Source organism: Perca flavescens, chromosome 2, assembly GCF_004354835.1.
Source record: "Perca flavescens isolate YP-PL-M2 chromosome 2, PFLA_1.0, whole genome shotgun sequence".
NCBI lineage: Eukaryota > Metazoa > Chordata > Actinopteri > Perciformes > Percidae > Perca > Perca flavescens.
Window position 1 is genome coordinate 17,425,545 of NC_041332.1, and position 16,197 is coordinate 17,441,741.

The following is a 16,197-nucleotide window of genomic DNA, read 5'->3' on the forward strand; positions in this document are numbered from 1 at the left end:
AATAAATTTTAATGATTCTGTTCTTACCTCCACTCTGGACCACATTCCTTTGTAGCGGGCTAGACAGAACTTGCCACTGAATGGTCTGGACACCAGGGACTCAGAGGTCATCTAGGAGTATTAATTTCAAAGAAACAAATAAGAAGACCTACCTTTCCTGAGAGGACTTTTGGAGTTGTGTATAAAATCTAATGCAGCAGCTGTGGGGAAGACTGCATTTGTGAAATGGCAAAAACCCTAAACAAGAGACTGAATTACCACCTGTAATTAGCAAGAGCTGTCTGCGAACACCAGACCAAAACCGGCCAGAACAAGTGGGGGTCAAAGTCATCAAGCAGGAGATCAAAGACATGCCTTGCACAGGGGCTCCAATCACCCTCCCCAGATCTAGATTTTATTATAGTTTTAAAAAAAGTACCACCTCGTGATTTAAAACCAAATGTATTTGGGAGCCAAACCTTTAAGTGGTTCCTAGTAGAGTTTTGAACCTGTATCACATTCTGGAGCCAGTGAAGTAATTAAGGCCTTGAAACACCAAGCCGACGACCGACTGTGGCGTCTCCTCATGTCGGCGGTCATCAGAACCGAACAGAGCTTAAGGTCCCTCCACTTCACTCCCCGCTGAGAAGACAGCAGACACTAGGAGATGGCTAACCAGACTATCCCTCTCCCAAGCTGTAATCCGTTCTCTCGGCAAAGAAGTCTCCCTGCAGTGAGAGCGGAGGGACCTAATAGCCCGCTGCTGACTTGTTAGCCAACGTTAGCTTGCTAATTTCACCCACCCAACATGCCTTCATCATACACTGGTTAAAGAAAATGAGCTAAACAAAATTGTCACTCATCTGCCGATAGCAATGTGCTTTCCTACGATGTGACAAGAGCATGTGAATAAAACATTAAGTTGTTACATTTTACTAATTTAGAGGCTAGCCGGCTGGCTGGTAAGATAGCTAGCTTGCTTGCTAGGGGGGCTAATTGTTTACGGTCTTTATATTAAATATCCCAGTATAGGATATTAGTTTATTAACGTTAGTTTATTTTGTAATGTATTTAGAGATCTTTTGTACGTTTGCCATCTTATGGACATAGTGTGCAAAAATTGATATTCCAATTGTTCGAACCTGTGTGTTTAAGAAGAAACATTCAAACGTAAAAATTAAAGGATCCTTGTGTGCGCTTGTCACAGTTGTTTGTTTTCCTCACTCTCGTTATCATGCTGAACAGCCAATCAGATAAATTGGCAGAAGCAGACAGCCGACATCCACCGACGCTGTTGAATCGCCCGAAAAAAGGAAGATGAAGGCAGACGAAGGCAGACGGTGCGGGCCCAACTAGGACCGACAGACAGCTTGGTGTGTGAGGGCCTTAAGCCACACCGCAGTCAGGGATAAGTCAGTCAGTCTGATTTCACATGCTTAATCATCAGCATGCTCAAAAGGTTTCAAAGATGTGCGATAGTATTGTTTGTGATTCAGTGTAGGTTTACTCTTGCTACAAATATTTGGATAAAGTCATACCTCCTCTTTATCCTCTTCACATCTCAATGACTTTAAAACTTTGTTTGCCTGCCTCTGTCAGCAAAGCACGGCTCTAACAAAAACAAGGTGTAGATCCCATCTTATAGGCCTGTTATTATAAAGCACTTTAAAAAGTGCTTTATAATTCATTGAACTTACTGTGGTTATAATTCAAATGTCGACTTAACAGTTAATTTAAACTTGTGCATTATCTTGAGATGAAACAGCCTCTCTCTGCGTCAGCCCACTGAGCAGATACCTAAAAACTACACTGCTGGTATACTATATACTATCACAACATGAAATGCTACAACACTATTATGTGCTAAGGCAAATGGAGGTCTTGTTAACCTGGGAGATGAAGAAGGTCTCCGTTTCTTCCAGTAACTTGAGGAGTCTTGCGGTTCCTCTGGAGGGCAGCTGGCAGTAGATTATACCATCTGCACACACATTTGTGACACACACATCCTGATAGGTAGCATTTACCTACAGGCAACAGAAAGATTAATGTTAGATAACACAGAGAGGATTGACAAAACGGAGGACCTCGCCATCATTGCTGGCCAGCTGCTGGTTTTAATTCCAACTAAATGGGACTCCTATAAAATATAACACAAACAGTTATGAGAAACAGCACCACTCACTGGTAGAGCTAAGCTATGATGTCAAGAAAAATAAAAAAAATATATATGAGAAACTGCCTCTTTGCAGCCATTTAATTGGCTTTACACATGAATATGTTTTTTAAATACATGCAGAAACCGCTATTGTAAGAGAGGGATCTCCTTGATCTTATGCATCTATACTTGTAGCACCACTATCCTTACAGTCAGGGGATTGTTCATGGTCACGTCCTGGAGAACCTTCAGGCAGGTGTAGTTGATGTTAATGTCATCAGCCTGCGAAGTGTCGTACAGCAATGCCACAGGCGTCTCATTATGTTGACACGGCTCTAAGGTCTCCATCAGCAGGATCTTTCCGACTGCCAACTTTTCCAAAGTGGACAGCACCAGTGGATGGGAGCTGAATGCATCTAGACCTGGGAGAATTAAAAATAAAAAAGGATGGGATGAAAGAGGAAGAGGGAGAGCACAAGAGAAGCAGTGCCATTACTGACCTATGTTGTCTATCCACTGGCCAATGTAAATGTTTTGTCTGTTCTGTGGTGACATCTGTATGCTTTCATCTACATCAGTTACACAAAAAGAAGTCTGAAAGTTATTTCCTTCTCCTCTATGTACCTGCAAGTCTAACACTGATAGCCTGGAAGGGCAGAGAGAGGAAGTCTTTGTGCAGCTCCATCAGATTAGTCCCACTGGTTTCCACAGAGAAGCCATAGTCCACATAGTATACCTAGCAAACAGACAGACAAAATCTATTTTGCTGCAGAAACACTGACCCATGTAGCTACTGAATGTCTTCCTCCAACAAACTGAAATTCACTACAAGTTATGTCCCACATTAGGGGCTTAAAGTCTCCATTTCTTAACTGAATACATTATAAAGTGCTAAAAAAAAAAAAAAAAAAAAAAAAAAAAAAAAAAAAAGTCTTCAACACCTTGACATTTTCCAGGGTTCTGTTTTTTTAAGTAAAAACAGCTTGACAGCTAACTAAAAACAAACTAAATTGAATTACCTTGAACCTGTTAAGGGTCATAACCTCCATGACTTGAGCTCTTGCCAGCTCTTCTCCATCCTCCCCTCTGACTGCTACCAGCTGACCAACAACAGGTTTGGAGAGAGGACGGTGGGTGGAGCTTTGGCTGTAGAAAGATTGCATGGCCTCCTCCATGGCCTCCTGGGCATTGGAGTAGTTCTCCCCTACATACCTAAACAGAGAGACACATGTTTCTCAATCTGTGCATGGAAGTCTCCAAAAACAGTAACCTGGATGTTGCAATAAAGCACAAAGCAAACACGAATGGTTGCTCATACTTTGGTTTTATGTTGTGATCTTAAGATAGAATGAAATCTTTCTGCACATCGTAGTAAGCTAGATGGTTGCTTATACATATTAAGGAGCAATGTTGATAACGTGATGTATGTTAATATTATCTGGAACATTACATTATACATTATTTTAACGTTCAATGCTGGATGATACTGGACAGAAGGTCGAAACCTGCAACTGCAGTCTGCTGCATTTTTTATTACATTAGACACAGTGTGCTACAGTACTTGGGTCTGGCAGATCATGGTGGAGAAATGAGAAAGAGGTATTTTCTAATCTTTATTTTTTTTTGTTTTAAGCTAAATACATCTCTTCCTGTGTTGAACTGAGATTTTGCAACACTGCACAATCAAATACAACATAGTTGAGGGTAAGCAACTGTCCCACACAAACATATCCTCACAAAGCTTTTAAAGTAATCTTAAAATAGTTTTCATTGGAAGGTGAACCTCTTCTGTTCTGTGTGTACCCATGTGTGTACCCATGTTAACATACCATTTTTGGCTTCAGGAACAATTAATTCCATTAAATGTTTGCAATAATAATGTGTGTCTCACCTTACAGTAACAGCATTGCTGCCCTTGGCATCAGTAATCAGCACAGAGGGGTACTGCTCTGAGGGAAGAACCAGACAGGGAGGCACCATAGGGCCTAGGACCTCGAGACCAGAGGGAAGGGGATGGCTTCTGCACTGCTGGCTTTCTTGGCTATATGTGGCTTCCATGTCTGCTATGCTGGAGTTATACAGGATGGCCTGACCACAGGGAAGTACATCAACGACAAACAAATTAATAGATAACCATATTTTAAGATAAAAGCCTAAGCAGAAAGGATGTCCCTGAGCTCCATAAATTAAAGAATTAAAGGTGAAATCATTATTACTGTTGAAAACAATTCCCTTTTTTCCACAACAATCAATCAGGCAAGTGATAAGTTATTCCAATTGATCAAGGTTCACTTGTCACTGGCGAATGAGACAGCATTAATTGTTAAGCAACTTCACACTTGTGAACACTTCAATACTCTTGAGGACTTAATTAACTTGTACATTGTGTTTAACTCTGGTATCACGGTGTCATGTCATGCACTTACCTTCTTCTTGTCATGCGGCATAGGGTACTCCACAGTGCATATATCCAGCAAAAGAGACAAGTTGTTCAGAACATGTTCGGGGAACGGTGTCTTGTATGTGTCCATAAAGAGTTTGGGCAAAGCGTGGGCCCACAGACCTTGTCTGTACTTGGACAGAAGCTCCTTTAGTCTCTCACGCACCTCAGCTGACACAAGACCAGCAGTAGATTTTAAAGGAGGACAAGGGACAGAATCAGAGGTAGGGGAGAAGGTGACCTTCAAAAGGGGTAACATTTCAGGGCCATGTTTGAGGGAGGAAGCCAACGAAGGAGCGTTTGTTGATGCAGTGCAAGTCCAGGCAGGGGCAAAGTGCCGAGTGTTTTGGTTGAGGGTAGTTGTAGGCAAATTGTTATTATCTTCACATCCACCATTGACTGCAAGATAATCACGGGGGGGCAGCTGCAAAGCAAGAGCTGGGTTGCGGGCAGGGCTGCGCAATGTAACTGACGGCAACACCTTGTCTGAAGAGGCAGCACCAAGTTGTGGATGAAAAACGAAAGCGGACTTAGCCAATAGGGAACCTCTGGGTTTAGGGACAGGGGTAGGAAGGAGGTTGGTGGAAGGTTGTTCAGATGTTGAGGGTCGTGAAGAAATGAATGTGGTGATGGCATTAGAATCGGTGGGTGATGTTCGGGGTGTGTTGGTGACGCTACTTCTAGGGAAAGGTTTAGGAGGAAGAGGAGGGTAGATAAGGCGGTCGGCTCGGTTGGTGCTGGAAGGTTGCTCCACCTGTGAAGGCCAGACGAGCCAGAGACAGAACGAGAAGGAAAGATTTTAACTCCCATCAATTCCTGCTAAGGCTTGGTACAGCTTTTAAAAAATACTTCTGATGGAACCTCAAACTGTATTTGGAAAAAAGATTTTCTACTTAAAACGCCCATATTATGCTCATTTTCATAATTGTATTTTAAGGTTGTAATAGAATAGGTTTACATGGTTTAATTTTCAACAAACACTATTTTATTGTACTGCACAGCTCTCTCTCTCACTGCTGCAGCTCCTCTTTTCACCTTGTCTCTGTTTTAGCTACAGAGTGAGACCACTTTTCTTCTTCTGTACTATCTTTGATTGCACTCGCACATGCGCAGTAGCTCAGATGTAGATCATGTCAGCTAGCTCCATAGACAGTAAAAGAAGGCCTGTTTCTCCAACTTCGGTCAGTTACAAGGCAGGATTAGCTGGGAGACTACTTCTAAACGAGGGCGCACACGTAAGTAGTTCTTTTGTAGATTATGGTGAACTTGTGTGTTGTAGCAGTGCTTTGCTATTGAGAACGAGGTAGCATGCTAACGGTAGCATGCTAACGGTTGTGGTTAGCCAGCTCGTTTTGGCTTGTGACGTAGAAAGCCGTGCAGATTTTGAACAGCTCACCCGGAGGCTGAAGGCAGGACACATTCAGAAACCGTATCTCACTCAAAACAGCATGGATGGATTTTTTTCAAAGTTTGTATGCGTGTGGAAGCCCCAGAGACACAAAATAACACCCCAAATCCCAGAAAGTGATTTTTTCATAATATGGGCACTTTAAAACACAACTGCCTTTATCAACCGTATATCAGATAATTCCCCTGCCCCTCCCCCCTGCCAAAGGCCAGATATGCAAGTTTGTATAGGCCTCAAACAGACTTACAAGGCTTCATAATACCTACTTTGTTTGATGGGGGTATAATAAATAATGGGGGATATAAAGTAAATGACCCACCATAACAATGTGTGTCCACTTTTTCAGATCTATGAGCGCCTGAGGGTGGAGGTTCTGACCAAACATTTCACCGTAGACCTTGGATAGTTTCGACATCCACAATCCACTGTTGTATTTCTCCAGGAGCTTAGTTATGTTGTTCTGTACCAGCTCCACGTCATACTGCATGGGGAGATTTCACATGATAGATTGCAACAAGTATATATCCCCATGCTTTTTTCCATATAAAATAAACATAGATCAACTAAGTAAAAAATAAACTCAAAAGCTCTGAAGGGAAATGACTGTTGTCATTAATTAGGGTGTGGCACAAACACAGAATTGACAAGACACTGACACATTTTCTTCTAACATTTCATGAAAATGTTATGAGGGCTCTCTTAATATGTGGATTCAGTGAACTTGTGCTCCTGTCTGGTAGCTCCCTGCAGGACTTTAAAGGTCCCATGACATGGTGCTCTTTGGATGCTTTTATATAGACCTTAGTGGTCCCCTAATACTGTATCTGAAGTCTCTTTCCCGAAATTCAGCTTTGGTGCAGAACTACAGCCAGTAGAGCCTGTCCCACAATGAGCTTTCCTTAGTATGAGCCATCTCTGTGTCTGAAGCTATTGAGGAGGAGAGAGGGAGGGGCAAGGTGGAGGGTGGGGGTGTGGCCTTGACCTAATGCCACTTTTCTCGTTTGAAAGCCACGATGTCTCTCTCTCATGGGTTGGCCAAATTCTCTGGGCGGGCAAAGCAGAGAAAGGGGAGGTAACCTTGCTTGTTATGACCTCATAACAAGCAGATTCCAAAACGGCTCATCTGAGCTTTCATTTTCTCAAAGGCAGAGCAGGATACCCAGGGCTCGGTTTACACCTATCACCATTTCTAGCCATTGGGGGACCATAGACAGGCTGGGGGAACGCATATTGTTATAAAACCTCATAAAGTGAAATTTTCATGCCATGGGACCTTTAACAGAATAAACACAGGTAGAGTAGAGCTCGTTCCTCCCTTTGTTATACATAAACTGAGAGCAGCAGGGCATGCTATTCAATTTGGATTTACTATTTGATTTATTCTCAACCATTTGCACATTTGGATAACACAAAATGCACCGATACCACTTTTTTTAAGACCAAGTACGAGTACTTATATTTGGGTACTTGCCGATACTGAGTACCGATACAAGTACTTAATAATCCCTCTGGGGTCAGAGGGTGTTTTCAGACACACACATGATTTTGGCCTTCTCTATCTATCCATCCATCCATCCATCCATCCATCATTGCAGGAACGTCTGTCTGTCCGTCTGTCTGTCTGTGTGTGTGTTAAGCGCATAGTGAGCAGTGAGCAGTGAGCAGAGAGAGAGAGAGAGAGAGAGAGAGAGAGAGAGAGAGAGAGAGAGAGAGAGAGAGAGAGAGAGAGAGAGCGAGCACAGCAGAGCTTTGGCAGCAAAAATGTGTGCAAAGTAGCACTACTTTGGACTGTCTTTGACTTTGAATAAACAAACGACAATTCCAGAATTTGAGGACGTTTCAGAATCCCACACATGCAAAGCACAACCAGCTACAAGTGCAGACACAGCATGATAAAGCAAGACGTATCTGTGTGTGTCACTGTTTGGGGGGGAAGGTTACCTGCACATCAGCGCCTCTGACTCTTTTCCTGCTATGGTATTAAATTGCTGTGAGCTGGCAGAACATACGGCAGCCTAATCTCAGAGATTATTCCTTCAGAGTGCTGTGCAATGCGAGCAAATCTCAGAGATGAACCTGACAGATAGCCTACATCAGATTTCATCAGACTCACCCTGGGTCGGGTTAATTAAGTCACCAACTTTTTTCTATTCAAAGCTCAGTGCCTGGGCCCTCAAATTCCCCCAAGATAATGTCCATGAAATAATCATATAATTCCCGATATCAAAAATACTGAGTGAAGTTTAGAAAGATGACGTCATTCATGTGCATATTAAGTACCCATGTGGATTTACTGATCCAGCAGAGAGGATGGTTTGTTCACAAGATTTTGTCCAAATTTAAAGACTTGTGGCAAACCATAACAGTTAAAGGTCCAATATGTAATATTTGTACTGTAATAAATCCAAAAATGACACCAATGCCTCATCAGATATTAAGGAAACCTGTTAAACTGAAATACTATCTTTTCTGACAACAACGCTAATGTCAGTATTTTTTCTTTTTGAAATTTACATTCCGTGACGGAATATATGTTTATGTTTTGATCTGTGTGTTGTTATCAACGGCCCAGTTTGACAGGCAGGCCGGGTTGCCAGATATACCTGTAAAAACATAAACCCAGCGCGCTACAGCTGTAACTGTAGTACAGCCATGAAAGCAGCAAACAAACGAACAGGATCAACGGAGATAGATTCTACCTGACATAAAAAAAGAAAACAGCATGTTTCTAACAGTTGCGTGATCACAGACGCAACAACCCCCTGGTAAATATTGGAGATGTATTTGAAAGATGGAGACAGCTTAGGACTGTGAGTTTGCAGTGTGTTTAGCGATTGTTGCCGTAATTCTCTCTGTAATACTGTAAGACTCTCCAGTATTTTGAATTGGTGGTGCAGTAACTATTTTAACCGCTAGCTGCCAGTATTACGTACAATATTACATATTGCACCTTTAAAAACATACTACACACGAGAGCTTGTGGAAAAAAAAAAAAAAAAAAAATCACTATTTACAGTAGCGCTGTGGTTGTTAAAACAGCACTGTGTAGGAACCGCATGCAGACAGAGCAAATTGAAATATCGCTTTCTTCATGTTTATGCCCGTTAAGCTGATGAGAGACATTGGGCTAACACCGCTAATCCAAATATCAGTGGTGAAGTTTACAGGCAACAGGCTGCTGATTTGCTTTTCACAAAGCAACTTTGGAAACACGGTTTCTGCGATGTGGGGACAACTGGGAATCTCTCAGCTCCAGTACACTGAGAAGACGTCGAAACCTAGTATTATTAACGACTGTTGTTGACAACCTGGTTGTTTTAAATGTGCTTTACAAATAAAGTTGGATTGGATATCAAGTGCAATCATACATTGGGCAAGACCCTAGTTATTTTTTTACAGCCAAAAATCTCCAAACAGCTGGCATTGCTCCTCTTCCGTCGCCTATACCTGCTTGACGGCGAAATTATTGTCACATTGCTATGAGGTGGTATCGGTTGTGGTAGTATCGGAGTAATTTTATGACTAGTACGAGGACACACGCACGGCATTGGACTGATACTGATACTGGCAGTGGTATTGGTGCATCCCTACAAAATGCTATGCACTGCAACTAAAATGTAAGTGGTCTGGTCATTTTGGGCAGAAATGTGACACAGTAAGCAGAGAAAGTTTATTCTGTACCTGGGATTGGCAGAGTCTGGAGACTTGTTCGGCAGGAGTCACTGTGAAAAATTGTGCAAAGGAAGAAGGAAAGGTTAACATGTGCCGATACCAGTTAACAGTGTGTAGCAGATTAATTCTGCAGGTTATTGGTTTATCTGGTTAGCATAAACTGTTTTTTTGTTTGGGCAGTGTTGTCCAATATTGATATTATATACAAATCTGCATACTTCTATGAAAACTAATTACCTTACACCAAACAACTTTTCAAGCGATTTCACGGTCGCAGACTAATTTCCAAAATCGGAAATGAAATTATGAGTCTTGCTAGAGTTGGGGTGCACTCCCGTCATCTCAATCGTTTGTTGTAGGGTGGTCATAAAACTCAGTTTGAGTCAGTCTATTTCCAGTCTTGACGTTCCGACAAAATCAAACATGTTTGATATTATCGTAAATTTTAAGTCTTGGTAGTGAAGTTAAATCATGTGAACATTGTCAACAACCAATGGGTAACGCTCATTCCAGCAACAAACAGGAAGCAGCAACCGGCTAGAGCCAGTGTTGTTTATGATTGCTATGGCGGCACGCTAAGCTAAACGCTAAAGAGGGAAAGTTGCAGATTTACAACCCTTCTGAAGCGTGTCATCCAACGGGAGTTTTACCGGCAGATAAACGCAGACCTTTGGGTACTGCCGCCATTCATCTGCATGTACGGCATAACAGAAAATAGGCAAACTTTCCCTTAAGTTACAAGCTAACGCTAGCGGTAGCTAGCTTGGTTAAATTTTTCAAACTGAATCTAGTTGTAGTCTTGCAATTTGTGACCCTGCAAGATCCCCAGTCTTTACATAATATGACAAACTTTAGATGTGAGATGGCTGTTTTTGGATGTGAGATGGTGTCAGACTTTAGTCTTTTGAAAGTCTGTTCATAGTCTTCTAGTGTATGATAGGCACAAGCAGATCAGCTGGATCATTAAGACTTTTCTCTCTGTGATAAGCAAAGGCAACTGGACTTTAGCTTTATTGTCAAACAGAGATATTCATTTGTCAAGTACACTATCTAAACTGTTTTGGATAAATCTAAATATAGATCTACTTTAGGCCATGAATGTCTTGTGCAGCTGTTCTATGCAAGAAAAATAATGGATCGGGACGTGAGTTGCCAGTTTTACAATAGACTTGGAATCAGGGGGAGATATACTGAACAAAAAGAAAAATGCAACTATGTTGCAACTTAACACCCAAATTGCACTGAGTCTACAAACTATAGGTGGGAAGAGGCACCCTTCATCTTTGTGGAGTGCAAACTGAATCTATCGGTATAGTGCAAGAAATATGCAGTTGTTGGTTATGAATTATGCTGATTGCTGCCACCCAACCACATGCCCCTTGAGGCAGACCAATAAGACAAAAATCAAATGGTGAAAAAAGACATTTGAAACAAGTGGGTCAACAAAAAAATCTGTTTGTTCTATAAATTATCTAATTATTGGAACCCTGATCTGATTCTGAACGGAAAAAATTAAATTTCAAAAAACACTATTTGCAAAAGCAATTAGGGTATTACAGTAACACAATACTGATTAAATGTTATACTGATATAAATACAGTACACACCAAGAAGGTCCCGCGTCCCTTTGGGTGTCTGACAGTTTACCAAGCTCTTCTCCTTCCTGTTGACAAAATAGCAGTCTGTTAAGCATAATGTGCTTTTCACAGAAAGAAACAAATTCAATACAGGTTGTTTTTTTTACTATACAACTGCTTATAAATTCAAACAATTGCTCTGAGCAATATTTTAGCACTATGTAGTATTTAAAAAAATGCTAACTTTTATACTTATGCAGTTATGACTCACAAACTGAAAATGTATAATTGCCTAAAGTTAATACTGGATATAGAAGAACCAGGTTTTGGATTCAACAGTGCAAAGTTGCCTAGCTGCATAATGTTTGTCCACATGTGTATGTTCACCTGTCAGGCATGAAACACTGTTTTACAGCTGGTTGAGGAGCCTGTTGTCTGTGTTCCACCGGGGTGGTAGAGCTTAACCTTTGGTCCAACTTTCTGATGTTTGGGGAGAACAAAAGCAAAAACTATTAATTTTGTAATTGACTTAAGATTATGCACAAACTGAAGAGACTGAAGGATAACTGTTGAGACCTTTTAACTCACTCATGAAAAAAAAGGATATATTGTATTCTTTGAAGAGTGAGAGAATTCCAATTACTGAAAGCAAACACCGCTAGGGTTTCCACTAGGGGTGCTCTGATCCGATATTAGGATCGGATATTGGCCCCGATATTGAAAAAATAGCTGGATCGGAAAAATTAACAGCTCCACGGGCAATCCAGTTTATTTTTATTTTTTTTCCTCCGTCACAGCACCGGGACCCCTGTTAACTGCGTACCCTTCTCACTCACGGTCGTAACTTTATAACACAACAATTAATAACCCACAATTAACTCTTTAAAAGGATAAAACACCATAGCATATAACAATGTGATTTAAACAGTTTAACACTAATAATTTTACATTTACAAATGTAGCTACACTGCCCAACGGCATGCTGGGTAACATTACAGCTGCTAGCCTAGCCAGCTAGCCAGGTAGCATAACAGTCTGTTAAGCTGGGAGAGGCTCCGGTCGGTACTGCACATTCAAGAACAGAGAAGAAAGTTAGCTAGACGATGAAGAAAGACCGGAGATACACCAGAACAACATGTGCTCAAGAGAGGAGCTATCTGTTGTTCTGAAGTTTTTTGTTTCTAAAAAATCTGACATAATTTAGCCACTGTTGTTGCCTGTCGCACTAACGTTACCGTGCTAACGTTACTGTGCTAACGTTAAAGACAGCACTTCAAGCATGCAGCGGAGCAACATTATGAACGCAATCCACCTACGGTCCCGCTACAGACTGTTGAGAAAGACGGGTTCAGAGCAATGAATAAAACACTGGATTTAAGATGTCTTGCCTCGCTGAAATACGTCCGCCAACCTGTTAACATTATTCAAACAGCGAAGGAGGCTGACAGCGGAGCTACGTTCAGTCGCCCACTACAACCGCACTACAACAACCTAACTTACCTGTGGCCAAGGTAGTGTTTATACAACTAGCTAGCTTACAACTATTTTGTTTTGAAAGGGAAACAATGTTAAAGTTTTTTGTATGTGTAGGCTATTCATTTGATGAGTATTTTACTACTTTGCAATTTGCACAATAAAAATAGTTTAGCTTCTGTAACTGTTTCATGGATTCTCCTTCATATAAAGTTATTGTATAATGTTGTGGAGCCAAACCCTTTAGTAATCAAAGCTTTTAGTAAACATGATGACATTATGTTTTTGCGATATTCAATGTACTCCTGACAGTAGAAGAAGTCATTATAAACCTATATAAAGGTGGCCCATTATTGAAGGCCTATTATTGTTATTTATTTAAATTTATTTTAAGAAGTTTGATTACATTACCTTTTCGATTTGAATGCACAATTGTTTTTTAAATAACAAATAAATAAGAATTCCATACATTATATCTATGTTATTTTGTCTTAGTTAGGAAAGTAATGTTTAGTTCAGAAGGTCTGGTGCCTTTAGTCTCTTCCACATGGTGGAAGGAAAGTATAAGATGGAAGGTATACAGTTTATTATTAATTCAGCAACGGTATCGGATCGTATCGGGTATCGACAGATACACAAAGCCCTGGCATCGGTATCAGGACTGAAAAAGTCGGATCGGTGCATCTCTAGTTTCCACAAACTGATATGTTAAACCTGACATGTATGTTTAACAGTTGAATAATAAGGCTGCTGCATGGTGGCTGGGCTATTATTTCTATTGACAATTAAAAGCCTATCCAGTGACAAGGACTGCAAATTAGCCTACGGCTCTAAGTCCCATATACATTGCATCGGTTGCACTTTAGATGTAACAATACATGTACTGTCCCTGACAAATAAACTGATAAAAAAAAATGTTTGCCCAACCAAGCTGTAAGTGGAGCTACTGTCCATTTTTTTATAAAAACCTTTATTGTTTACCTGTAATCTCCTGAGGCGCTGAAGCCTCTGTAGCCGCCGCGGGACCAAGAACGGTTTGCTGACCAGTTAGAGGCACTACAAGCTGAGGGTTGGCGGAGAGAGGACCTTGGTCTCACTATATTTATAGAAAGGATTATAATAGATCATGGTTAGGGTGAAAAAAAGAAGGTTTGATGAATGATGAGGAATCACCCAGAAGTATTTTGCAAGTTAATGTCCACACCTCTCATTGCTTTTCTTAAAAAAAATAAAAAATAAAAACCTTTGCAGAGACAGAGCCCTGATGTAAGAAACAAGTGTCTCCTACCATTGAGCATGTATGGGTTGGAAGGTTTGAATCTCATTTTGCAGTTCACGAATTGGGAGCGGCCAGATTTCTTGGAGCTCTTCTGCTTGGCCACCAGCTCAGCGATGTGGGCTGTCTCTCGGCACACTGCAGCGAAGCATTTCATCTACAGAGCAGATTTATTGTATTGTTATAAATTCATAAAGTGCTAAGTAGAAGTCGGCACAATGCATGGAATTTAGCCAATTTTGATCAACTACAAACAAGTTTCTTAGTTCTGTGCTGATGCTAGCTGGTCTAGGGCAGTAGTATAGAGATGCAAATTAACAACCAAGTGCTAATGGTCTTAAACCTAGGAATATTAAAAAACAGCCCTTACTTCACCCATGCGGTGCTCCAGGCGGACCACAGAGGGGATGCTCCTGAGGTAGTCCTCCAATTGTGAGTAGCCCAGCTTCGTCAACGGGATGCTCTCTCCGCACAGTGACCGGTACTCTGACTGGAGGGTGCTAATAGACACGCCTGCCTTGCTGGACTGGAGTACAGACCGCAACATTTTTTTGATGGACTCGCTGTCCGACATCCTGGTAAATTCACATATAAAAAGAAACACATTGCTAGATAAAGACCAATGCGCTTAGAAATGCAAGTAACCTTACAGTACCAGTTACAAAAATGTAACACTGGCATTTCGGGTGATAGATTCAGGATTTTTGGGCTGGATTTCAATCCGACACTGCTTGGTGGATTTAGCTAATGTGGCTACATGTTCACTGGAACATTCTTGTTTAAGGTTACTTTATTTGCGAAAGCAAACATTTAACGTTTGCCAACGACAATTTGTGTAACGTTAAAGTTATCTTAAAATAACGGAGTTCGTCTTCCAAGTTAGCAGAACAAACTGCTAGCGGAGCAACCTAGCGTAAGGCCAGCGCCCGCCACACGCACAAGACAGTTTTGGTGTCTCAAGCTAGATTTCAGATTCTCAAGCAACAAAATCATGACGTTAACGTTAACTTAAAACGACTGTAAAACCACATGGCTAAGTTTTGTGCGCCTATTTGCTCGGTAACTTGATTAACGTTATAAAGTTGGCCTTATTAATGCAAAGCTTGACACGTTGGAGGTTCATTATCACACTTAAATCTCCACGGAAACAACCATAGACAGTAGAGACAACGGGTCTGGTTCGACAACGCATGTCTGCCGCTAGCTAACTAGCTAAATTAGCTGTTGGGTGGCCGTGTGATGGACAATGCGGGCGCTAGCTAACGGCTATCTGTTCGTTTGCAGCTAACGTTTGTTATTTCGGCCCACAATTGACCTTTTACAAACCAGCCAAAAAAATATGTAATGTGCAATTACGTTAGCTCGAGTTTAATGACAGACGAAGATTTTTCCATTTTTTCCATTACCTGTAAATTTAAATAGCCAAACTACCCTGGTATCTTCAGTGTCAGCGCTTTCAAAAGCACATGTACGTCAACGTTTACGCCCACAAGTTCAAAAGGTCACTGCCGGTTATTTCGTCATTTTAGACTGAATTTAGACTAGGCGTACAATGTTGAACATATAGATCACATTTATCTAATGAGAATTTAACTAGCTCAAAGAATAACTTTTAAGGTGATCAACAACTAAATTTTGCAGAAAACGGTTGTTGGTTAATTATCTTTAACTAAGGCTGCTTTTAGTGCTGTCGGAAATATTACTTAAAGATAAGCGGACCATTTAGCTAAAATATTCAAAACATTAATTCAAATCATATTATGTTTAAGTCAATCACACCAAGCTTTTACTATTTTGTTTTTTTATTTAGAGCAGATTTGTTTGTGCAGCAACAATACAACTTCCAAATACAGAGTAGAAGCTTGTTTCAGGCCTAACATATGCAGAGTTCTAAAATTTGCATGACCACCATGAAGTGCCGCCAGCCACAATGATTATTGATAGTATACAGCATGGATACAGTAGCTATAAACATTTTTAGCTAGTTACATTTTACAACACAACCTAGAATGACAAGTAGAATGGCTGATTTTAATAAAAAAACAAAAAAACATTGTTAGATGGAAAAATGGCCAGCTAGTACATCACATCCATTTTTTGAACAGATGCTGTTCTAGTGACTAAAGGTCAAGGTCTAGACCACATGTGTCAAACTAAAGGCCCGGGGGCCAAATCCGGCCCTTTGCAAATTTTGATCTGGCCTGCATTTCAATTTAG

General features: G+C 40.9%; 1 protein-coding gene across 1 annotated transcript in view; it reads right to left on the reverse strand.

Moving 5' to 3' along the window:
• The window catches only part of tdrd7a (tudor domain containing 7 a), a 30,675-nt gene extending 15,045 nt beyond the window's left edge, over nt 1-15,630 (reverse strand). The window contains exons 1-15 of the mRNA XM_028600214.1: nt 15,387-15,630; nt 14,351-14,555; nt 13,993-14,137; nt 13,686-13,800; nt 11,619-11,711; nt 11,262-11,317; nt 9,664-9,704; nt 6,302-6,463; nt 4,561-5,328; nt 4,026-4,222; nt 3,154-3,346; nt 2,759-2,870; nt 2,345-2,556; nt 1,869-2,003; nt 28-111 (exon numbers count right to left, since the gene is read on the reverse strand). Coding sequence (XP_028456015.1) covers nt 28-111; nt 1,869-2,003; nt 2,345-2,556; nt 2,759-2,870; nt 3,154-3,346; nt 4,026-4,222; nt 4,561-5,328; nt 6,302-6,463; nt 9,664-9,704; nt 11,262-11,317; nt 11,619-11,711; nt 13,686-13,800; nt 13,993-14,137; nt 14,351-14,554 — 2,517 coding nt within the window. The 5' untranslated portion in view covers nt 14,555; nt 15,387-15,630. The remainder of the gene's footprint in view (nt 1-27; nt 112-1,868; nt 2,004-2,344; nt 2,557-2,758; nt 2,871-3,153; nt 3,347-4,025; nt 4,223-4,560; nt 5,329-6,301; nt 6,464-9,663; nt 9,705-11,261; nt 11,318-11,618; nt 11,712-13,685; nt 13,801-13,992; nt 14,138-14,350; nt 14,556-15,386) is intronic.
• Between the last annotated feature and the right edge of the window lie 567 nt (nt 15,631-16,197).